The 24,296-nt window shown below is 46.1% G+C and overlaps 1 protein-coding gene across 3 annotated transcripts; it reads left to right on the top strand.

Annotated features, from left to right (window-relative positions):
* The first annotated feature begins 916 nt into the window (after window positions 1-916).
* Window positions 917-23,667, top strand: niban2b (niban apoptosis regulator 2b). Of its 3 annotated transcripts, none has more exons than XM_083672819.1 (15): window positions 917-1,123; window positions 7,637-7,767; window positions 8,666-8,794; window positions 9,125-9,230; window positions 9,571-9,738; window positions 14,640-14,755; window positions 16,375-16,479; window positions 16,598-16,760; window positions 17,609-17,796; window positions 18,052-18,207; window positions 19,059-19,172; window positions 19,306-19,413; window positions 19,821-19,932; window positions 20,254-21,617; window positions 21,663-23,667. In XM_083672819.1, the coding sequence occupies exons 1-15, from the start codon at window positions 1,069-1,071 to the stop codon at window positions 22,185-22,187; spliced, it is 3,540 nt and encodes a 1,179-aa protein (XP_083528945.1). In that variant the 5' UTR covers window positions 917-1,068; the 3' UTR covers window positions 22,188-23,667. The 3 variants fall into 3 exon arrangements, with proteins under 3 accessions (XP_083528945.1, XP_083528946.1, XP_083528944.1); XM_083672820.1 differs by having other exon boundaries at window positions 20,254-21,713; window positions 21,819-23,667; XM_083672818.1 differs by having other exon boundaries at window positions 20,254-23,667.
* Window positions 23,668-24,296: the final 629 nt, after the last annotated feature.

Raw genomic sequence — 24,296 nt, 5'->3', positions numbered from 1 at the left:
TATATATATATATATATATATATATATATATATGCCATTTAGCTGACGCTTTTATCCAAAGCGATTTACATTGCAGTGAGTGCATACATGTCAGTATATATGGTCCCAGTAGGAATCAAACCCACATCCTAAACGTTGTTAGCGCCTACCAACTGAGCCACAGAGTGCCTGCATACCTCAAATTCATCAATTAGTCAAATGAATTATTAAGAAAATGAAAATCGTCAACTTTCATTGTATACAAAACTGTATTATAAGAAAGAAAGAAAGAAAGAAAGTAAGGAAATCAAGAGGCTATATTTCCTTGATCAGATTATTTTTAATTTTTTTAATTTTTGCACCTTTTTCCACATATTCAATACATTAACAGTAGTAATACCCTCAGATGTCCACACAGGGGCAGCAGTGTCTAGGTAGGCTAAAAAGGACTTGCGCGTCTTGAAGGCTCTGTTCCAAAACTTCCTTTCTGCCTACCTTCATTAGTTTCCATCGGACCTAACCTATACTCATTTAACAGGCAGAGTAAAACACGTTTTATTGGTGATTTGTAATTAAACATAGAACAAATAACAAATAATTAGATATAACATAAATAATTTTGGGAATACTGTAGCCTATTGCTCTTTTGATTCACATACGATTATCCAACGTTTTACGCGTGTAAAGGCTGAAAAGTTTCGTAATAGGTAAACAAATCTCCCGCCCCTTGATAGGGAATTGGCCTCATCTGTCATTGCTCTGTCGAAACCACACCTTCAACATGCCTTTAGAATTGTAACTGGCATAGGTCAACACGCTCTACCAGTAGTGAGTCATTTCGAGGGTGTGTCAATGTGAAATAGACGGCAGCTTGGTGCTCAACTTCTCCGCTTTTCTCTCCACAGACGGTTCTTTCACTAGCGCTCGTTTTCTTCCAGTCTCACTCACTTATGTTGGAGTTCTAGGCAAGGGTGAGAAAGGTCCACCCAAGTTCAAGTTTGCTGCTGTTCATTGTTGGTATATTTCTTCTTTTTTTTGCCTCTTGAACGAACGGGAGTGTTGTCATTGGATTACGTTATATTTGTCGCCATGGGGGATGTAATTTCGAGCCACCTGGATGAGGGCAAACGAGAGATTATTACAGGTGAGTGGGTGATTGATAATGCGTGAACATGATCACATTTTCTGAACAGTTGCCTTATAAAATATCAGCCATGAAACGGTAGCAGTTCTATAGCAACACTGGGTGTTGGATAGCCCCTATGATGCAGTTTTTAATGGAAACTGTTGCAGACTATATCGTAGTCACAAGTCAAGAGTAATGTTTGTGGGCCAAGTTTTGCCAATTATTGAACATGAGTGTATATTTTCCACTTAACTTTCTTAAGGATTACACGTTATTGTGGTTTGTTATTTGATGATGATTCCATAGGTATAGTAATATGGGCATGGGCGAGTCTCTGATTGTATGATCAGGTTGTTATGCACTGTGTAGCGGTCTGCAGAATCTCACCTTCATGGATCTTAGGCCTGTGGAAACATGTTTGCAGGCAGCTGGTAACATGTTGCTTGATCTGAGAAACATAAACTGTCATTTAGGCAGGTGAAGAAGGGTGTGGTGAGAGACGCAGGAGAGACCATGCTCTGCTCTCCTCACATTGGTATTCAGTATCAACTTTATTCCCCTTCTTTGAACCTTGTTCCTAGTTTCACTTTAAAGTATACTCATTTAATTAAAATGTCCCTTTTTAATGGTGGTAGCAAGACTAATTAAACTGCACATAATAAATCAATATGAGCAATGTTCAGTTATCTATGAAAAGCCAACATCTTTTGGGGATTGGGGATGAAAATGGAATCCCTATTCCACAAGATTCTCCAAGATGAGGTTGGGAGAATGGCCATGTTCTTGGATCAGGAGTCATACTTTTTAATGTCTTGGCTAGCTTATCCAGAGACGCACACATCAGATGTGGAATTTGAGGAATGCATGAAAAAAGCATGTCTGCCTGTGTGGCTGGAAAACTCTGGGCCTTGGGCTGGAGAGCCTCTTTGGACAGAGCGCCACACTGTCTCTGAAGAGCTGGGGGCCAGAATTAACACAAGCCAGCGTCTCCTCCGAACACACCGGTGGATTCTTCAGTCTGCCTCGGGGACGCGTCTGTATTCATCATTATGTGCTGAGGGAGTGACACACACAATGTCTACTTGAACAGTGTGCCACACCGCTGCCTGCTTTTTACTTCTCTGGCAGTACACAGAGAATGTGACAGAAAGAGAAAGGGATAGTTAATTTACAGATTCAAGGCTCTGGATTGAACCTAATCAAAGAGGCTGTTGCCTTCATTAATAGGAAATGATTAATCATTATATCCTGTCACTGATTTATGGTGTGCAAACCCAAGCCTATCTCTTGTCATCTTTCTGTTGAAATAGCCTTGCTTTGATTGCTGATAAGAACAGCAGTCTGGGAATCCCTTCATGTGGCCCGGTTGTTGTCTTCCCTTAACCTCTCCAATGAGGTCAGCATCTTGAGTGGGTGACGATAGGATAGGATAGGATAGGATAGGATGTCAGCACTGACCTTTCACTTCCCGTTTAGAGAGGGTTCAAGGATATACCAGTAAGTCGCTAGAAACTTTTACTGAGAGGAATGTTACACAAACACACACACACAGGGGTCTTAGTTGCAGGGGCTACTGATTCACAGGTCAGTGGGTGGGGGCTGAAATACAGGAAATACTAGAGTGGAATGTTTGCCCTGTGGCAGAAACAGGGGCTGTTTTAAGGTTTCTCTGTGTGGTGGGCCACTAACAGGGTGGGTTTGTGTGGCGTGCCAAGGCGGGGCACTCTCACTCACACACACCCTTTTGAGGACAGAGAGGCCTGTTTGAAAGAACAGGTACTGTAGCAGAAACACCCACGGGTTAGCCAGAGTGACTCCCACCCCCCTCACTCTCACAACACATTAAGACTAATCCAGTTTGTTCTCATTTACCCTATTATGTCTTTACAGCAGCATTTAAATCTACTCCCCCCCCCCCCTTTAGCTGAGCTTTGATGGGAACAGGGTCTAAATTTATGAGTCAGCCTATGGGACTATCTCAATGGAATGTTTTTGTAAAGCTCTGTGGTGAGAGAGAAACATGGGATTCTACGTGCCTGTTAAAGAGGAGTCTGGTTTCTTGTTTGACTTCTCTTGAATTTCATCACAGTTAGCTAGCAAAGTACTTCAGAATTGTTAAATTGACTACAGAATGTTGCTTACGCGTTGTGAAGCAACACTGGTGAAGGCTGTTGAAGGAGACTTTCAGTGAGGCCATGAACAGGTTGGTACCATTACCCGCTGCTAGTGCCCCACACTCAGCACTGGTGAGGCAATTAGTCTCGGGGGGTGGGGGGGGGCGGGGCGCATAATGAACTGCACAACAAAGCGTCAGCTAGACTCACTGAAACAGAGCTGATAGATGACAACTCTCTCTTCCTCTCATTCCCTCTCTCACACTCCCTCGCCACCCTCCCAAAATGGAGAAAAGGGGGAAAACAAAGGTTTTCTTTGAAAGGAGACATATTTGGTCAAATGTAATTTACCCTATTTCCCTCTCCAACGTTGGTGGTGCCACAGAGGTCTGGGGAGGGATAGTACACACCCTCATAGACCTGTGATGTACTGCCTGACACTGACACATGTTCAAGAATGTGACCCCTGGTGCCAAGTCTGAACTCTGGAGATGGGCGGGAGATGTGTACACAATGAACGCACAGAAAGATCCACTTCTGAAAGTGTTTTGACCCATGCCCTGTCCTGCACTCTATAGCATACTCTCCATCTGCCTCCTAATTTGCTGTAATAGTGATTGAATTACGCCACTCTGGTCTGCTCCGCTGCAATTGCTCTTTTGTGCTTCCTAATTTGGTTTATAGGATGTCCTTTACAATTCCATTTTGGACTTCATGTCGTTACAGTAAATACATTCAGGATTCAACATTTTGCATGACAGCAGTAGAATTCATGCCTGCCTAGTACAGATTTGACTCAAGCTTTTTATCACAGTGTAAACATGTGTTAGTAATCCCATCACTACTCATTACAAATCAGTGAGTCATAAAAAAAAAAGCACCTCCCATGGATTTTCACGAGTGCTTTAGGTGGACACATGGATTAGCTTGGGTTAGATGATTAATAATCTCCTCCAGAGCAACGGTGATCCACTAAGTCTGCCATTGCTCATGCTTTTTTCTGTTGGTCTTGTTCCTCCACTCCTTCCCTCCCTTCTGCTCCTGAGAACTGTGCCTCCCCCACCTTGGCCTCTCATGCCCTGTCAGCACCCCTCCCTCCCCACACTGACATTAGGGGAGAGATACTCCATCACTGCCAGCCCCCCCGTCCACACAGCATGAACAAACCCTTACCCCTCGCACTACAGAGAGAACTTCACACACACACACACATCTGAACATCACATTTCTCACACCCATGCTCCAGACTCCCAAGACTCAAGCTCATATGAAATCTGTCAAGTCAGTTTGAGGCTCAAAGTAGTTTTTTTTTTCACACAACTGAAGTTGTTGAATTTCCATTTGTGATTCATCTGAGGTTAGAGGGAACAACATGGGAACAAGGCACCCGTTGGGTCACACTTGCTTCTCCAGTGTATTTGGGCCAGGGTCACCTGACTCGTCAGGAAAGTTCTCCGTTTAGACGTTCCTCCTCGGTGGAGTTCCAGGGGAATTCACTCAAGTGTACAAGACACTATAAAGACACTTGAATAAGGACAGCATTGTCAGCAGACTCTGCAAGCTTAGCTCCCGCAGTCCGAATTTTACTTGTTCATAATGGACTAAAATGAATGAAGCCATTGATTTGTGTGTGTCTGTCCTATGAGGTCTTGGTCATCATGTGATCATGCCAAGTGACAAACTCAAAGGACAGTGTGTTGAGTGTCTGTCAACCGCGAACTAACCACTGACACCTCCTTTGTGACTCCTGCTGGTGCTATGAATTCTGCCAAAGGTGTGTTCAGGGAGCTGTCTCACTGGATCTTGTAGATGCAATTATAGAAGGCATGATAAATATGTTCAAAATGGCATATAGACTGCCTGTCATGCTGTCTTATGTTTTCCAAAGATTTCCTCTGTTCCTGCTAACTCACACAGTCTCAGAAGAAAGTATCTCCCACAGATCACATGGAACTCAGTGTGTGTGTGTCACTATGTGACACACACACACACACACACACAGTTGTCTCTTGTGGTTTAAGCTAATTCTTACGCCCCCGACAGTCTCTTATTCTTTCTCATGGTTCCCAAGGCCATAGAGTGCACTGTAATGTTATGGTTATGTCTGCTCTGCTGCTCTGCTGTACATTGGGTCGCTCCTTCCTTCACTCAATGGGACCATAACCGATTGAACAGACTTCCAGCTTTTGTTCCATTGGCAGCACCCTGATGAAGACACAGGACTTTCACTTTCCCCCTTGAGCTAATGGTCACATTCCATGGAGACTTCCTCCCCAAATCAGCCAGCTGGCCAGCCGGTACATTCCCCCGGCTTTGTGTCATCATACTTTTCTGTCCAGAATTATTAAAGACCATAGTCAATTGTCGCAGACTCTTTTTAGAAGGCTTTATTGAACAAGACTGCTGATATGGCCGTAGCATTCGCTTTTACTGAAGTTAGAACAGACTCTCCCTAATGGTGACCTGAGAGAGAGAGAAGTTGTGGAACTCAGTCGTTACTGACGTCCTTGTCATTGCGCGTGAAGTGTTAAACTATGAGTGTGTGGGAGAGAGTTAAGCAAGACTCTGTTGTTGACTGGGTTTGGGAGTGGACGGAAGAAAGCAGCGTGCAGCTTTGTCCTCTTGCAGTCAGGATGTTTGTTCAAGATAATTTGTCATAATTAGTCACTGCACTAACAGTGATCCAGCTACAGTATAGTATGGCTGCCCCATTAACACCTGCTTTACCTCTTCCTTATAACCCTGCTAGCTATAGTCCTTAATCCTTCTCCAATGGACCCACTGTCACAGAGGCAGTGGAAGACACACAGGGAATGGACTGATAGTGGAGGGTTCAGTTGGGGAGAAAGAAGATGGATGGAGGTTGTTCCAAAATGCATTCTTTTGAGGCACTGACTGTTGCCAAAGTACACTACCTTTCTTGAAGGCCACAGTTGGGAGTGGTACAAGGTACTGTCTATTATACTCCAACACCTCCACTGCTCCATATACAATATTAATAAAGGAAAATAGTCACCTTCTTGATGGCTAGTCCTCTCCCTTTTCCTAGCCCAGTCCCTCTCTGCGCTACAGTACGACTGCCTGGTGGACTAATGGCTTTACCAGAAGACCTAATTATATACCCCATGAAAAAAAAATATCTGATCCATCTCTCATTATTTTTCCCCCCAACCACCTCTCCCAGCAAAAGAAGAACCACAATGCCGAACAGATGGGGATCAAAAAGATGATCCCCTCTCAACTGTAATTACAACTGTCAAACATTAGCATACTGTACGTCCCAAAGAGTTTTGAGTATGAAGGACATATATGGCCCATTTCATAGTATCCTTTGGTGTGTATACTGGATTTGTACTGTAAACATGTAGATGACCATCTTGATTTACACTCCTGAGACAAGCTACAGCTGGTGGCACGTCACATGATTTGTATTCATAGAGAGAGTGAATGTGGAGGGACATTCACTCAGCTGGGCCCTGAAGGGTCTTAAGAAGAATAAGGTGGTGTTTGAGGATTGGTCTAAAGAGCATATTGTTGGGAGGACCCTTGTGGTCCTCTCCTAGGAGAAGCCAAGCTGTTTGGCACCAGCGAGGTGGTTCTATCCCTCAGACCTGGCTAAGATCCAGCTCTCTCTCTCTCTCTCTCTCTCTCTCTCTCTTTCTCTCTCTCTCTAGCTACGCACTCTGAATAAAGAGGACAGAGCACAGGATTGTAAACAAACAAGGTCTTTCTCTTTATTTATATCTACAAGACAGAAGTTAAGAGAGAGATTTGTACTAGGAACATCCTCTCTGGAGGAATGTCTCACAAAGAAGGCTTAAACTGTGTGTTGGAGAGCTTCCAGGATATGTCTTTTGAAGTGAGGCACTTTTCAGTTTCATAAACAGGTTGATAATGTGCCTGGTTTGTTTCCATGCCAACTCCATTTTGGGCACAGTCAAAGAGGCTGTGAAGGCTAACTCGGTGTAAGGCAAACATTGTAGTGTGGACTTTGTGATAAAGGACAAAAAGGATAGTGTGAAATGCTGCACATTCTTGAAAGCCTGTGTTTGATTTTTAACTTGGAAACATTTGTTTTGTTTTTTTACTCAGTGATAAGCATAGTAGTAAGGTAACTAAGCATTGTCACCTTGGCAAGGTGATAATTTGCTCTCAAAGCCTATTATATTAAACTGTATTCATATTACAAACATGCATTACTATTGATGAAATATCAATGCAATGGGGGGAGCTGCTTATTATATTTAGTCCAATGCTGTCTCTATTATCTGAATGATAATCAAAGTTGGTGAATGAAAAATAAATGAATTCAGTCCTCAGATATGATATCCAATGCAGATGTTCGAGGCTATACTATGCTCCTGTGGATAGAATGTCTTTGCTGTGTGAATAACTGTCTGCTCCTGTCTCTCCTCAGCACGGACGGGCGAGGTTATGGGGGACTTTGGCCGCCTGTACGAGCAGCAGTATGCAGTGGCTCTCTTTAACAAGGTGCGCTTTGACATCGAGGGAGGAGGGGGGCCCCAGCCTCAGCTACTACACCGCAAGGTAAAAATCCTCCTGCTTTCCACATACTCTGTTTTGGCTTGACACTGATCTCTGACATAATGGACAGTACAGTACAGCACCCTGCAATTCAATCATCTATGAATTGCTGAAATGAAGGAACATATTGTAAATTACACCTGCCCCATAAATCACATTTCAGTGTCATGGCAATCTCTGATCCCCAGAGTACTGCAGGATCGATATAAACCTGATTTACGCTCATAGAACATCTGTTTATGCCTCGGGTCGTTCTAAAGATTTAATATGTTTAGAGTGGCAGACAGTGTATTCTAAATACAACATGAGAGGGGCCCTGTTTTAGAGAGAGAGAGAGAGAGAGAGACCTTGTTTAGTTCTAACTTCTACCATGCATCTTCCCCCTCATGCCCATAACTCTTTACCGGTGTCTTTAGCCAGGGTTTATTCCAGCCCATCAAGGCCTGTAACAGTGGTTTCCCCTTGTAAAAAGAAACAATGTTACAGTCTGTGTGGTGCTACACAATGCGAACGGCATGAAGCTGTGCATTAACGAGTGGAGGTTTGGTAATGGGGCTGGGTTAAGAGAGGCTTTGGAGGAATGCGCCGCGCTGCAACCCTACTGACTACTGGGTGGGCGTATGATTGGGTAAACACGGCTACTTACTCCACAGTCTAGGACATTCAATTGAGATATCGCTTTCTTTCCACACATGTCTAGTCACACTGTTTACGTGTGTCTGATTTTCAAGATAAAAGTGTCTAGTTCTACCCTTCAGTTTTCTGCATACAGTATTGTATGTCATAATACTGTATGTTTGTTGACATTAATACATACCAGCCCCTACTGTATGGGTGATATCTCTTCATCTCGTTCACTATGGAATTCTTACGCTGACTCTCTCTCCCCTGTCCGGTGCAGGTTCCCCTGGAGGATAAGTCCATCTTCTCCGGGGCTCTGTTCCAGTACCTGGAAGAGAACAAGAAGTGGCGCAACCGCTTCCTCTTTGTCCCGGACTCCTATAACATCAACTACTATGACAACAAAGTGGTGAGGTTTCTTCCTTGGACACCACAGCTCTTCTCAACATATTTATGGTATCGTCGAATGTTTATTATGGATCAGTAGGAATCGTCAAAACTAAGGAAAAGACGTGCTCGACTCACAAAAACAAGTTTAGTTCTGATGAATGTGTCTTTGGGTGCTGTCGCCCAGGGTTGATTCAGTAAGTAAATCATGATTCCTTCAGTAGGAATTGTCCCATTTGAATAATATGATTCCTGCCAAGTACAAACTGTTTTAGATGTGCACGTTTTGTGTCATGTGTCATTCATTTTACTTACTGTATGGTCTTCTTCTTGCCTTTGTGTTCCCTACCAGTCCCATGAGAGAGGGTTGCATCCCAAGGGGACCATCAACTGTGCTGGGTACAAAGTGCTGACCACCATGGAGCAGTACATGGAGCTGCTGAGTAACAGTCTGCCTGGTGAGAGGCTTGGGGGGGGGGGGAGGGGTGGCTGGGGAGGGAAGGAAAGGAGAAGGATGGGGAGGGAGAGGTGGGCGAGAGGATGAGGGGGGGAGGCTGTGGAGAGCTGAGAGGGAGGTGTGGGAAAGGAATGGGGTGGGGGAGAGGCCCACGTTAGGGCTGCTCACCCAAATGTCATGTGTAATCCTGACTGTACTTGTTATGGAGCGCTCAAAGCTCTAGGCATTAACCTGCGGTGGAAGTGGTTTCTGTGCGAGTGAGTGTGCAGTATGTTTCAGAAAACGTATAGAAAAGGCCACCTGCTGACACAGGGAATGTTTGCTTTGTGTTTGTGTTTCAGGTGTAAAGGCCAAAGTGGGCAACGCTCCCTTCTTAAAGTGTGCCACCCAGTTCCCGCTGATCCTGTGGCACCCATATGCCCGCCACTACTATTTCTGTGTGGTCACTGAGAAGGAGCAGCAGAAATGGCATGCGGTCTTTCAGGACTGCGTGAGACATACCAACGACGGTGAGTGTTCCTTGGAAAACACACACTCAGTTCTACGTTCTACATATTCAAACACAATGTCCCAATCCAAACAATGGGAATGATTACAGTATATTTCAGTATTGGTTTTGGGTTTGAACAGAAGCGTTCGAACACACCGACGCCCCACTTGTGACACACTGTTTTGGTTCCCAGCCTTGTTGTTTTGATGATGTGGAAGAGTAATGATCGGGCAATGCGGTCATATGAAGGCAAGAGCACACTTGTCCCCTGAATCAATGACTTCACAGTTGGAGTTACGTCAGGTAAACCTTGTTTTGATGTGTTGATAATGAACTATTTGCAGACGCATTTGCAAAACTATGGATGGACTTCTCCGTAAGCAGGCATCCATATAAACTAGTTTGCATACGCCCGACCAACCATACAGGCTTGGAAGGGACTTCATACAGTGGTGGCTTTAGTACTGTAGTTCTCCTTGACTGTTGGCTCAGTGAGTTCAGTTCAGTTGCGCAAGATGCACTCTTGATATTCCAGTCAGCATATTTTCCCACCCAGTCAATGTCCCCCACCCCCCCACCACCCCTCAACTATGCTGTATCCAACATTCTTCCTTCTTTTTCCATACTCTAAATTCCTCCTTGCTCATTGTTCGCTTGCATTTCTCATCATCTGCATTTCTGCGAACCCTTCTTTAAGTTCTTTCCCAATTTCTCTTCCTCCGCCTCTGTAATCCAAGTCCTCCTTTTGACTCTCAAACGTAGCGTCCTGTATCGAGGAGTACCAGAGCAGTTCTACCAGAGAGTGCCTCTCCCTCTCTGGTCATGTGTTGCTTGGCTGCTCTGGTTTCCAGCACTGCTCCTCTTCTGTCCATGTGAAGCGCTGAGGGGAATCCAGCAGGGCAGCGGTCACAGCTGCTCTGTAATACCAGACTACGATAACTCACACAGCCAGAGAGAGGTGGATATATGAGCGCGGAGGAGTGAGTGCAGGCCTGGTTCCACTGGTGGTGAAGTGCTGACGTCTCAGCCAAAGGCATTATGGCTTCTATCTGACCTCCCTCGCCAAAGTCTGGGTTCTCACCAGCATGAGTGTGTGCATCTGGACAGTGTTTTCTCATGATGGCTCTCATGAACACTCTTCTCCTTCGTGGTAATCTGCACCTGCGCCAAGTCACTGAGTTCAGAGGGTTTACTTTCCATGCGAGTGAGGTATGATCCAAATTGTAAATTGTTTACAATCTACAGGAGTTATTATTAATACGTGATATATCGTATATGATCTGTCGCTGGCCACCCAAGATTCAGCGGTGACTGTGTTGGCACAGAATGAAGTGCACATAGTTTATACATAGTTCTTGGGTATTGGTACGATGTCATCGGGTGTCATTTTCTCTGCCGTATAATTAGTGGCCGTAGCACTTGAACGTTGGCATCTGCAGTACAGTAACATCATTAGATCGGATTGTAAAAATGTTCACGCAGACAGAAACTCAGGTGGATGATGATGATGATGATGATGTATCAGCAAGGTTTCGACTGTGGAATAGACTGTACAGGTTCAGTATTTACCTGGTCCCCATAGTGACAGGGGAGACAAACAGACTCTCAGAGGTGGTACAGTACCCAGCCATGCCTGTCACTCTTAATTGGCAGCTTTGTTGTCTCTCCTGATGAGCTGTCTCCAGCTATGTTGAGTTTTTGCCAAATTTGCGGAGTCAATTTGTCACATGGATCATCCCCTAGAAACTTTAGAACCTGTATATTCATGTCATATGACAAACAACTAATTTGTCATTGCTGGATAAGCACCTGTCTGTGCAAGGTTTTACTACAGGTTACTTCATGTATCCTGGTATCTTAATTCCATTGTTTTAAATGTTCTTGTCGGTTATGCTTAAGGAACAGTACTTCTATTAGACTCAGTAGCACGAGAGGGACGCGATGGGTTGCGCAGGGTTTTACTCAAGGGGTGCTTTAATTCCAAACATCTGTGATGGCTTAATTGGAATCATTATGGGGCTTAATTGAGTTCTGACCAATAGTAGATATGCTAGGCACTGTTGGCATCTGTCTAGCCAGTTCGTTGTGTGACATGCGTAACAGGCGAGGGTCTGCAGGGAATTTAACCTAAACTGGAAGCATGAGTTGGCCACATGTTGTTGCATGACTCTGAGTTATGAGCATGAGAGCAGAACACAAGGGCTTTAGCCACCTTTTTTTTTTATTTTATTTTTTTTATTTATAAGAAAGTGGCTAAATAAGACCTTTAACTCAATAGAGATAGGACAGCCTGGTAAAGGAATCTTTGAGGAGCTGCCATTCCTGGGATTCTCCAACGGGCACAGTTATTTGTTTTGATTTGATTTCTTCTTCAGTGAGAGATGTCGACAAGCTGTACAGTACAGGTCTCTTTTGTCATGACAAGGAGTTTAGGTCATGTCACACAACTTTGCTACTCTGTACATTTTGGCTTTGCTGCCATCTTTGGCTGCACAACAGAAAAAGGAAAACACACATACTGTCCTGTATGCTAGGTTTTCTAATAGTGGCAATTATATGACCATTGCCAAACCACAACACCAGATTTAAGAAAACGCTTTATTGGGATCAAAACAACGCTCTTCACTGAACATTATTTATTATGTGATCTCATTCTTTGGTCGCAACTGATTTATCATGGTCATTTAGCACTATTTGGAGGCTGGAATGTACATACTGGACCTTTAAGCACAATGGTGTCTCTGGGATTTACATGTAGCATCATGTGACCACAGCAATGACACAGACCTGGCTGCAGCCTACACCTGATGACATATTACCCGTTGAGGAAAACCATGCTGTGTTGAAGCTCAAGCCTGTGTTTTCTCATTTGTTAAGGATCATAAAAGGGAGACCGCAATGTTTGAAGCCGGTCAGTGTAGTGCAGTAGGCCTATACACGTCTGCCCAGAGTGGTCAGAGCTGTACAGTCCTGCCCAGCACAGCACCATGTTTAGGCTGGAGCCTCAATAAAGTCTGGTATGTGGCACCCTGCTGACCTCCCCCCCCCCAATGAAAACCTCTCCTTCAGGGGCCACAGGATCTAGCCCTCATTCATCACCTATGGCCAGCTGTCCTGAGCAGGAGTAGCAGCAAGGTAGAGTGATGGAACAGCCCGGTGGAGAGAGGCAGAGATGGTCAGTGTCGCTGACTAGGTTTTCTGTCTACTTGGAGGGGTTTTGATTTCATCACGTCGTTCATCTTGCGTATTCAGTGTTGTTACTGTACAGTATATATCCTTGTGTGTAGGCAAACTGTAAGGCTGCTTGTGTGTACGATCAGTTAGAGGGTTGGAGAGTCGATGGGATTAAAGGTTTTTAAACAAAGTAAAAGATTCCATAAACATACACATGTTTACTGACGACTTTCACAACAAAACAGACTATTTCAAAAAATACAGGCTGAACAGAAACGCCAGGACTTCTGGGAACACAGACAGAGGAAATGCCCATAATAGCTAACATGCTTCAGCTGTGACACAGGCCTGCGTAATCTGTGTGTGAATAGCTCCATATGTTTCCTATATGTGCTACACAGATGAAGGTTTGCAGGGTTCATTGCAACAATGTAACAAGGTGCTGCTAAGCCGTTACCAGTCTCCAACAACATTTTCTTGTTGATTTAATTAATTGGATGTAGCTTTTTCAGCATGTGCCTTTTTCAGCATATTTTTGGGCAGGTGGAAATATCTTTTACTTTTAGACTTGTCAGAAGCTACAGTGGCACAAATCCCCTTCATATTTTCATCAGGCAGTGCCAAAATAAATGCGCCCCCCTCCCTAACACCCCCCCCCCCCCCCCCCCCCAGAGACACACACACACACACACTCTCTCTCTCTCTAAAAAAGTACACACAGAGCTTTCGGAGAGGGAGGCTGGGGCTGTGGACTTCCTGCCTCTAGCTCTGGGCTCAGCTAGGAGCTCTACTTCCCCCCCCACCTCCCCTTACGCTCCTTACAGCCCTCTCCCCCTTACCCCACCCCACACACTTCCTGGCTTTGTCATGATTAGAGTCCGCCACACACTCTTAACAAACACTCAGAACTAACACACTCTGATAACACATAAACCACACTGCAATTCCTCCCTTAAATTCCCTCAGTTTTATCACAACACAGGATTTCACATGATTGTTCTGTGGCTTGGTGTCGATCTCCCATCCTTTGGAGCTGTTTGGGTGGTTACACTTTTATGTACAAACACAGCTGGCTAAATGAATAAACACAACTGCTTTCTGTGGAGTTTACAGTTGAGGGATAATCACTGTAAGGGAGGTCTGCGTAGTCAGGGAATACCTTTGAGGCATAGTCTCTCACTAACGACGTCTCAAAGCGCGAATAGGGCGACTACTTGAGCGCTGACACAAAGCATAGTTTCAGGCTATTTATTGTCATCGAGTGGTTATTATGGACGCATTCTGTTCTTCAATATCCATAAACGATCTGGCACATTTTGGAGAAGACGAGGGTTCACTTCCTTAAAAAACCCTGTAACAGTGGAACGTCCCGGGGTCGCCATGGCAATGTTTTGAAAAGGGGGGGGGTGACATGGGTCATACTGACATCACACTGCATGATGTGTCTCTGATTCACTTTAGGGAGTTCTGAACTGCTTTCCATATTTAGACTGGGTGATCCATTCTAGAGACGTCGGTGGGGAAGTTTCCACAGACTTTGAGTCCTTCCTGAATTCCTGAATCTAAGATTTTGTCTGACATCTGATATTTCATCTTAACAGCAATAAATATTGAGAAACTAGTTCCATGGGAACGTATTCAAATGATAAGATGTATACCCAATTCTATAGTTGAGAATGATTAACCTATGTTGACCATCATAAACCTCACCACGAATGAACCCGATTTTTCTCTGTGTCCCTGCAGGTCTGTCGGAGGAGAGCAAGGTGCAGACGCCGGCCTTCACAGATGCAGTGAGGCTCTACCGCCAAGCCCACGGCCAATATGGCACCTGGGACATGATGTGTGGCGTGCCGGCACAGGTAAAGCATGGCCCGGCCAGCCAGACAGCCAGCCTCTCTCTTTCAGGGCATACACTGTAGAAATTCACTTTCTCTTCGCTATCAGTCCCAAGGCAATGTGGCTAAACCAGGCCCTCAAGGCAGAGTAAACAGTATATTCATAGGAAGCGTCTCTTGTGTACTTTAGATCCTATCCATGCTTTGTCTCTGCTGGAAGGCATAACCAAGGGTTTGTATAGGCCTACATACAGCACTTAACCTTCTCAGGCGTGGTCTGAGCTGTGAGTTTCTATAGCTCTACCACCACCGGAACAGGTTTTTCGAGAACGATTTTGTCAACCAGATATTCGTTTCGCAACACAGCCCTGTGATTCATCGCCCTTCTCCCATGTCTTCGGCTTTTGAAGTCCAGAGCCTTAAATTACAGTGGGTTGCACTGGTTGACATCTACATGACAGAACCGACCTCACAGGTGCCTGTTTGTACGCAGGAAAACGCAGAGTCGTCAATGAGTCTCTCTGTTCCTCCCATTCTGGTTCATTTGGGTTTGATGACTCACTGGCAGAATTGGCGCGTGCTGCTCTTATCAGTGTGTGTGTGTGTGTGTGTGTGTGTGTGTGTGTGTGCGCCTGCCTCATTCTCGTGTCACACGGGGCAATGAATGCCCGCCACTGTTCGGTTTAACGGTCGTGTCATAGTGTCGGCATAGCGACGCTAGACGCTAGCAGCGCGAGCTAGCGAGGCAGTCCCTGATCTCTGCTAGTCGTGTGGCGCTGGCTCTGCCGCTGCATGCGTGAGCGCGCTCGGAGGTCATCATCTGTTCTGCCTGTTCTTGCTGACACCATGGCTGGCTGTTCTGTAAGGTGTCTGTGTGTGCGCGTGGTTGCGTGTGCGTGTGTGTGAGACACCGCGGTCAAATGGATGATACTGCATAATGACATTATGCCAGTAGTTCCCAGTTGAGATATTTGTATGTCCAGTCATGGGCCACATACTGTCTAGATTCTAGAGGAGTTATATAAGTGAAGAATGCAGTTTGATATCGGGTCATCCCCCGTCCTCCCTCCCTCTCCCACTTCGCATGTTTCTGTAGTTGTGACGTGTTTGCCTGTTTGGCCTAACGTCAGTCATGCGGGTGGGTGGGTGGGTGGGTGGGTGGGTGTGCGTGTGCGTAGAAGACTCTCAGCTGACTTTTGCCTCCATTAGTTTTGTCTGTCAGAGACCAATTATGAGTCAGAATCTGCAGGCCTTGCAACCCCAGCCATACAGCTCCTGCTCGCTTGCACGCACAAACACACACACACACACACACACACACACAGCTCTCCTCCTGTCTGCCTCACTCTTCTGTGTGACAGGACCCAGTGAGCTCATGACCACAGGATGCTGGGGAGGATCCAGGACAGGGGGTGGGGGGTGGTGGGGGGGAGCGGCATCACCTTTGTGACATCACCTCTCAGCTGCTCTCCTGCATGCCTCTAATGTGCTTCCTGTTACTGTGGTCTGTGTGGTCGCCATTCAGGAAATACACAGTCATGACATTGGTCAACTGTTGAGCATTTTGCTGACCGGGGCTTTTGTGTCGTCGACAGGACATCTCACATGCACTCATCCAGTTTGTGCGTTTCCCTGTACTGTAGATCCTGGCCAACCTGGTGATGGAGACCCTTCTCCCTGAGCTGAGGGACCTCATCTCCCCTCGACTGAAGGGCAAGATGCATGAGAGACAGAGGAACTGGATGCTGGTAAGTTCTGTCTCCATAAAGACAAGTCAGTTCCAGTTGCAGAGGGAAAGCACACTTGATAAATATCACGTAACAGAATATCCCAAGTTAGTTAGTGAGTCCCTCCATGTGTTGTCAGATCTCGGATGCGGTGTACAGCCTGGTGCAGAGGCAGACCCAGGCCCAGTATGAGGCGGTGGTGCAGGCCTGTGAGGCTGGGCGCCCCCCGCTGGAGGCTCTCATACGCACAGACATGGACCAGATCATCACCTCCAAGGAGCATGTCACCAACAAGATCAGAGGTCAGCCTCTCCTCCTCCTCCTCCTCCTCCTCTCCCCTCTTCTCTTCACCCCTCTCCTCCTCTCCCCTCCCCTCTCCTCTGCCCTGTGGGGTGCTTTGACTCACTAAGCTCTCAGTGGCTCCCACGCAAAACACAAGATTATTAGTCCATTCCCTGAATTCTTAAAACTAATTCACTCCACTCTCCCAGCGGTTTGTTTTTGACAGGCGTTTGTGTGTCACAACCACTTACTGTAGACAGATTAGCGTTGTGTCCTTCGAGTGGAACGCATGCGGACGAGCAGCATTCCATAGACAGTTATGAGTGGAGAATCGGCGGCTCTATCGCAATGACAGTGACAAGAACCGGCTGTTAGGGGGGAATGAGAAGGGGCGGGGGGGGTGCGTGCGCGCATGTGTGTAACTGTGAGGACAAGGCACTGAATGTCTTATGTTTTTGTGGAAATGGATATTCATTCTCCAAGTAACATAATAGTTGTGGTTATGCAAATTGAGATATGATGTATTGAGATATGATGTTATTGAAATTGAGTTATGATGGCAAATGCAGTGGCATGTCTGACAGGCCCATTCCGAATTGTTAGAAACTCTGTTCCTCGTGTCCTCTCCCACATCCTCCACTCGCTTCCTACTCAAAAAGCATTGGAGGAGAAGATCTAGGTTCCTCCCCTTTTTTAGATATTCTCCTCCAATGCTTTTTGAGTAGGAAGCAAGTGGAGGAATGAGGAGAGGACGTGAGAAACAGAGTTTCTAACCATTGAGAAATGGCCCATAGAGACCAGCAGTCAGCGCTGTTATGTATTGACGACCTCTCTCTCTGTGCCCCCCCTCTCCTCCCCCCCTCCCTAGCTGTGGTCCAGCCCAAGGCAGAGAAGTTGCTGAAGGTGAGTATTCAGCCCTACATCAGCTCCATCCTGGATGCCCTGATGGAGCCCACTAGCCGAGGCTTCTCCGAGGTGCGAGACGTATTCTTCCGTGAGCTGGTGGAGATGAGCAAGAACACCGTGAACGACGGCAGCAAGGAGAAAGTGGGAGAGGTGAGAGAGAGAGAGAGAGAGAGGACTCTGGGCTTCAGGCTGCGGGTGTTGGCCTTGTCATACACATGACTCGGTTCCACAAAACTATTTAGCAACTTTCTAAAGTTAAGGCTGAGGTACCTTAGGAATCATTCATGGTGTATGCTCATTCAGTTCCTTAAACCGAATGTAGAATATTCTGTTTACCTACTCTCTCCCCCTCCCTCCCTCCCTCCCTCCCTCCCTCCCTCCCTCCCACTCTCCCTCCATCCTCAGCACATGGAGAAGGTCTCCATGCTGGCATTCCACCCGGTGAAGATGCAGAGCTGCTATGAGAAGGTGGAGCAGCTGAGTCTGGAGGGGCTGCAGCAGAGGTTTGATGTGTCCAGTCCCTCTGTGTTCGTCCAGAGGGCACAGATTCTCATGAGAGAGGTAGGTCTCTACACTACAGTACACCCACACACACTGCGATAACTGACACTCCAGTGCTTCTCAGTTCTAACAGGGAAGCAATAACAACCTTCCAATAACAAAAAACAAATGTAGGGAAGGTTAATCGAGCGATCACACACATGGTGAGATCATCTTTGAAAAAGTGCTAAATATGTCTTAATTTGAATTCCTGTGTGCGCGCACAAGCTGAAATTTAACAGCTTCCAGGCGTTTGTTGTGGTTGGTAGCTCTGCTGTTTTGTTTGAACCTAAGAGACTGGGGAGTTACTGTTGTGGTTGGCGAATAAACATACGCTGGTCACTAAGTGGTGCAGCTAGGGTCGGCTGTAATTGGCTGACTTGTCTGTGTTGACGGGCCGTATGATCCAACAAGAGCCAAGCATTCACGACCCCCCGTTGTGAAACACATAGCTGCCCTCGCCATTGTGCCTGGAACCTGCTGGGGTTTTGAGCTCTCAGACAGGGGCCAAGGTCACGGAGAGTTCACATATATAAACATGCGTCCAAGATTTTGTTTATAATCCACATATACAAGAGCAAAAATCTCCTCTTAGGGTCTGGGGTATGTTTTGTTTTCGAATCGAGGGAGGCAGGATTCAACTCCTATAGAAGGCAATCTTAATTTGTGATGTTACACTTACAAATGAATGCCTGGGAAGAGGGTGCCCCCTTGTGGTGAATTGGGGAAAGCTGTTGTATTCTTTGCTTGTGTTTTGGAAATTTGGGCTCAAGGGAGTGGTTAGACAGCATTTTCAACAAATGAAGAAGATACGGTGATACCTTAGTTCCTTAGTAGGTCATCTGATGATTAACCCTTTTGTGTCTGTGCAGCAAATGGACGATGCAGTGTACACGTTTGAGCAGATCCTCCATCAGAGTCTGGAGGGCCAGGGGGCAGAGGGGTTCTCTAAGACCATCCAGCGCTGCCAGGACCGGGTCATCAAGGTGAGACAGGACAGGGTGGTCACAGCCCTCCACGGCATGAGCAGAAGGTGGCACAATGGGGCTAATACCACAGGCTATTTATTTTCACAAAATGAAAAAATAATCCGATTTTGTTTTCTTTCTCTGTCCTCAGAAATTTGACTATGACAGCAGCACTGTGCGTAAGCGGTTCTTCAGAGAGGCTCTTCTACAGATCTTCATTCCTTACATGCTGAAGCAGCTCACCCCCTCTTGCAGCTCTGTAAGTCTCATCTGTCTGTTATAGTAGTCGTAGTCCACTGGTCACATGGTCACATTGTCAGACAGGACAGAGAAATACATGGTAACACTGTTATATGCACTACACTTTACCATGACGTCAAACGTTCGTTGTTATGGTCAGCTATACTGACAACTTGATACCACTCATGACTCAGCTGAGTGATGCTAAAGACTGTAAAAATGGGACCAGGTACCTCTCAGCGTTAACAAGATGGATTGGGGGTAAGGCCCTGCGACAGACAAGGATCCTGTCCAGGGGATGTACAGTACTTCAAGCTGCCTCACTCTACTTTTACTCATAGCTGAAGTACCACAGTGCCTCCCCATGAAGTGTATATTGTCTTTTATCAGTTCTTTCGTTTTATCATATTTGTCTGTCATTCCTAGGAGCTGCCTCGCTTCCAGGAGCTCATCTTTGAGGACTTTGCCCGCTTCATCCTGGTGGAGAACATCTTTGAGGAGGTGGTGCTGCACTCGGTCATGAAGGACATCATGATGGGTAAGTCTTACCAATGAGAGAGACATGTCCTTCTCTATTGGATGGCATTGTTTATCCAGGATACAGAACAAGTCTAAAAGAGTAATCAGGTCATGTTGTGTTCTTGTGTTGTTCCTTGCTTTGATAAAGGAGCTTGCTCCGAAACACTTCAGCAAATAAAACATATTTGAAGAGATCAATGAATCATCATGACAACTTGCAGAAAATTGTTGACTAGAATATTGCTCCTGTGTTCTGTGCAGTGTCTGAACGCTCTCTTTCTCTTCTCTCTCTCTTTCTCTCTCTTCTCTTCTCTCTCTTAATCTCCCCCTCTCTCCGCAGCTGTGAAAGAGGCAGCCGTCCAGAGGAGACACAACCTGTACAGGGACAGCATCGTGCTGACCAACAGTGACCCCAACCTGCACCTACTGGGGGAGAACCCCTCCATCGACTGGGCAGGGGAGTACGGGGGACAGGAAGAGGGGGACGGAGAGGAGGAGGATGGCGGGGAGTCCCAGAAGAGACGCAGGATGAAGCAGGTGGTCTCCATGATCCAGGTGGATGGGTCTCCTGTCCTGCTCAATGAGTCGTGTCTGGAGGTGCCTGGGGAAGACGGGATCCCTGAGGAGGAGGGACAGGACCAGGACACAGATGTCTCAACGTCCCCAGACAGCCTGCGCCACCAGAATGGAACCAGTCTCAAGGCAGACTCTCCGGAGAACCCCCCTCCTGCCCTAACCAACGGGGCTGTCCTGAGAGAAGATGAGCCAGCCATCCTGAGTGAGGTCCCTGAGATTCAGAGCAACGCCTCCCCCTCAGAGGACAGGCCCCAGGAAGCTGAGAGTAAGAAACCTACAGAGGAGCCCCTGCAGGACCCTGAAAGCGTGTTAGCCATTGAGAGCGCCATTCAGGAGATTGAGAACGCTGTGCAAGGGGAGGACAGCGAACAAGTCACAGAGGGTGGCGCACAAGAGGAGGCAGAAGTCGCACCCTCAACCCAGGAAGTGACCGCACCTTCACCTTCAGCCCTAGCGGTGGTGGAGGCAGCAACCCCTGCAACCCAGGAGGAGACCCCCACACCCACGGCCCCTGCCCTGGTTGAAGTAGCAACACCTGAAACACCAGAGGAGACCCTCACAGCCCCAGCCCTGGTTGAAGTAGCAACACCTGCACAACCAGAGGAGACCCCCACATCCACAGCCCCAGCCCTAGTTGAAGTAGCAACACCTGCACAACCAGAGGAGACCCCCACATCCACAGCCCCAGCCCTGGTTGAAGTAGCAACACCTGCACAACCAGAGGAGACCCCCACATCCACAGCCCCAGCCCTAGTTGAAGTAGCAACACCTGCACAACCAGAGGAGACCCCCACATCCACAGCCCCAGCCCTGGTTGAAGTAGCAACACCTGCACAACCAGAGGAGACCCCAACACTAACAGCCCCAGCCCTGGTTGAGGGAGCAACCCAAGAGGAGACCCCAACACCCACAGCCCAGGTTGAGGTAACAATACCTGCAACACAGGAGAAGACCCCCACACCCACAGCCCCAGCCCTGGTTGAAGTAGCAAAACCAGAGGAGACCCCAACACCCACAGCTCAGGTTGAGGGAGCAACCCAAGAGGAGACCCCAACACCCACAGCCCAGGTTGAGGTAACAATACCTGCAACACAGGAGAAGACCCCCACACCCACAGCCCCAGCCCTGGTTGAAGTAGCAAAACCAGAGGAGACCCCAACACCCACAGCTCAGGTTGAGGGAGCAACCCAAGAGGAGACCCCAACACCCACAGCCCAGGTTGAGGTAACAATACCTGCAACACAGGAGAAGACCCCCACACCCACAGCCCCAGCCCTGGTTGAAGTAGCAAAACCAGAGGAGACCCCAACACCCACAGCCCAGGTTGAGGTAACAACACCTGCAACACAGGAGCAGACCCCCACACCCACAGCTCTGGGCACAGAGCAAGACCCCACCCCGGTATCAGTGGAGTCCGAGAGCACTTCAGATGTCATTCCAGACTTGGACCAGCCCACGGTGGACTCCCCTCCCCCTCCCCACGATGACAGTGGCTTCCAGTCGCCCACCAGTGTGGCCGTAGAGAGGGACGAGGCTCTGGCTCTCGCCGCCCCCAGCTCAGAGGGCCTGCAGGCAGGAGAGGTAGCCCCTCAGAAGGGGGCAGAAGCAGTGACTGTGAGCCAGGAGGGATCCGCTCACCCTAATGACTCTGAAACTGGAGAGAAAGACTCAGGAAAGGGAGAAGCCAGTGAGAATTAAGCCATTAACCCAAATGAGAACATAAAATTTCACTCAGACAATTTCATCGTTGGCAGTTAGTTTGTTGATCAGCCTTTCACTTCAGTCTGCAACATAGTTTTGGTCCTCAAATAATTACGCAATAACACACACTTACTTGCACCAATATGATGCGTTACGACCAATATCATGACCGAGCGGGGCTCAGGTGCAATTGGAATATCACAATCTATTGTTTTTGTTTCATGCTTTCTAGGACGAATAACGCATTTGTCCGCATTCCACATTCATAGGATAGATTAGCATTTGCATTGCATTCCATCCCATCCACTCAAGGGGAAGTCCATGCACCTTGTTCTTTATTTGACCATGTATTCACTAGGTGGGGAAGCGAGCACAAAGAAGAGACGCAGCAGTCTCCATACGGAGTTTTGTAAATATGAAGTAAGATTTTGACGCCGCACCCCACTTTTTTTCCCGTGGAATATGTTTTGATATAATTGATTTTGATCAAGAGTCCACCCACTACTGTAGCCTGTACTGAGTTGGCTTCCTCCACAATGCTGTCAAGTGTGTGACTGACCCACTTTGTGTTCCATTGCATTTAGTGTGTGGACCCCAGCAAAGTTAGCAAAGCTAATAGCTAGCCATGGCTGAATGGAGAGCATGAGTTCATAGAATATGTATGTCCTCGTTGTCATCTTTGGGTTAGGGTTAGTGTTGCTTGTTTCTATGTGCCGCTTGTTTTTCTGCAGTTTACTTTGAACAATTTCTCTATTTGTCTTGTCTTATTTGTGATTTAATTTTCTACAAAATTCAGACATTTAAAATTAAGCACACTATTTCTTATTGTTAATCATACATTCCAATTGTCAATAGTGTTATATTTATTGAAATGATTAATTTGGGGGAAAGTTGTCTAGGATTTACCATGTTGCTAATTCTTGGTGACCTAAGAAATTCCATCGCAGAGTATAACAGTGGCCTTCAGACACACTAGAAATCCTCTGACTCAAAGTACTTTTTTTTTTCTCCATGAAATTGAAATGACAGTCCATCATTCATCATGATGTGCAAATTGCTCTATTTCCCTTGTAAACGAAGGCTAAATATTACATCCAAATAATGGGAGTTGTCTTTGCTGTATGATATTTCATCCTTGATATTTGACAATTTCTTGTAGATCAATGGGAATACCTCTGCTTTGATGCTGAGTTATCCCCAACAGAGAAAGCGTATGTATATTATGTAAATGCTTTGATAGGTTCATACACTTGTGGCCCTTTTCACTACAATACAGTAATTTTACAGGCATTGTTTTCACCAGTGCCTTCATTAATATAAAATGATAATGTTGTCCCATTTTTTTTTTTTTATATTTATTATCTATTGCACTCTGCATTGTGTGTCCCTGTCTCCCTGTCTTTTTGATGAGTGTACTTTTAGATTTATTTTACTCAATGTAATACAATGTACTATTATTGATAATAAATCATTATCGATTAAATATATTCGTCTCCATGATCTTCCTTTGGTTCACATAGGCCACTGTAGAATTGAGCAATGATTGGTTTGGCCATGTGGGGAATATAAAGCCTACACAGTACTTCCACATGTGAACAGATTATAATACTACTAGAATTATGTTTAATAAGGTAGCTCACCAGACGTTTTACCACACCAGTTGATCATCGGTCATTATGTCTGAATATACTTACACTTCACAGTACAGAACAATTGTTTTTATGGCATCACTTTCATGTCCTGCAATATTATAATCCCATGTCTATCCTACCATCATACAGTCAATTACCTCCACCTTTTCTCCTTCACTTGACTTGAACTCTCCTCCTGTAATCCTACATGACCATCACACTATTCCAACACTGGTTATGAACCAAATAACAGAGCAGATTAAATTATTGTACAAAGGCATATTGTTCTCCAATATGTACTGTCGAATCACAATTGCAAAATATATGCAGCAGCGATATCATACAGAACATTTGATTCACTGTTTTCTGATATTATGTAGCATAGTTGTCATGTACTCTAGGCGTATTACTCATCAGTGTGCTGTACTCTCATATGGATGTTTTTACACGACCCATTATGTCTATCAAAATACAC

The sequence above is a fragment of the Argentina silus genome (genome assembly GCF_951799395.1).
Source record: "Argentina silus genome assembly, chromosome: 7".
Taxonomy (NCBI): Eukaryota; Metazoa; Chordata; class Actinopteri; order Argentiniformes; family Argentinidae; genus Argentina; species Argentina silus.
Note: the sequence above shows the minus strand (reverse complement) of the source record. Positions and strands in the feature narration are given on the sequence as shown.

Bases quoted from the DNA above. Each gene is read 5' to 3' on its own strand.
- niban2b (XM_083672818.1), top strand. From the start codon at position 1,069: ATGGGGGATGTAATTTCGAGCCACCTGGATGAGGGCAAACGAGAGATT. The intron at 16,480-16,597 runs GTAAGTTCTGTC...ATGTGTTGTCAG, and splicing joins GACAGAGGAACTGGATGCTG to ATCTCGGATGCGGTGTACAG. The intron at 19,173-19,305 runs GTGAGACAGGAC...CTCTGTCCTCAG, and splicing joins GCCAGGACCGGGTCATCAAG to AAATTTGACTATGACAGCAG.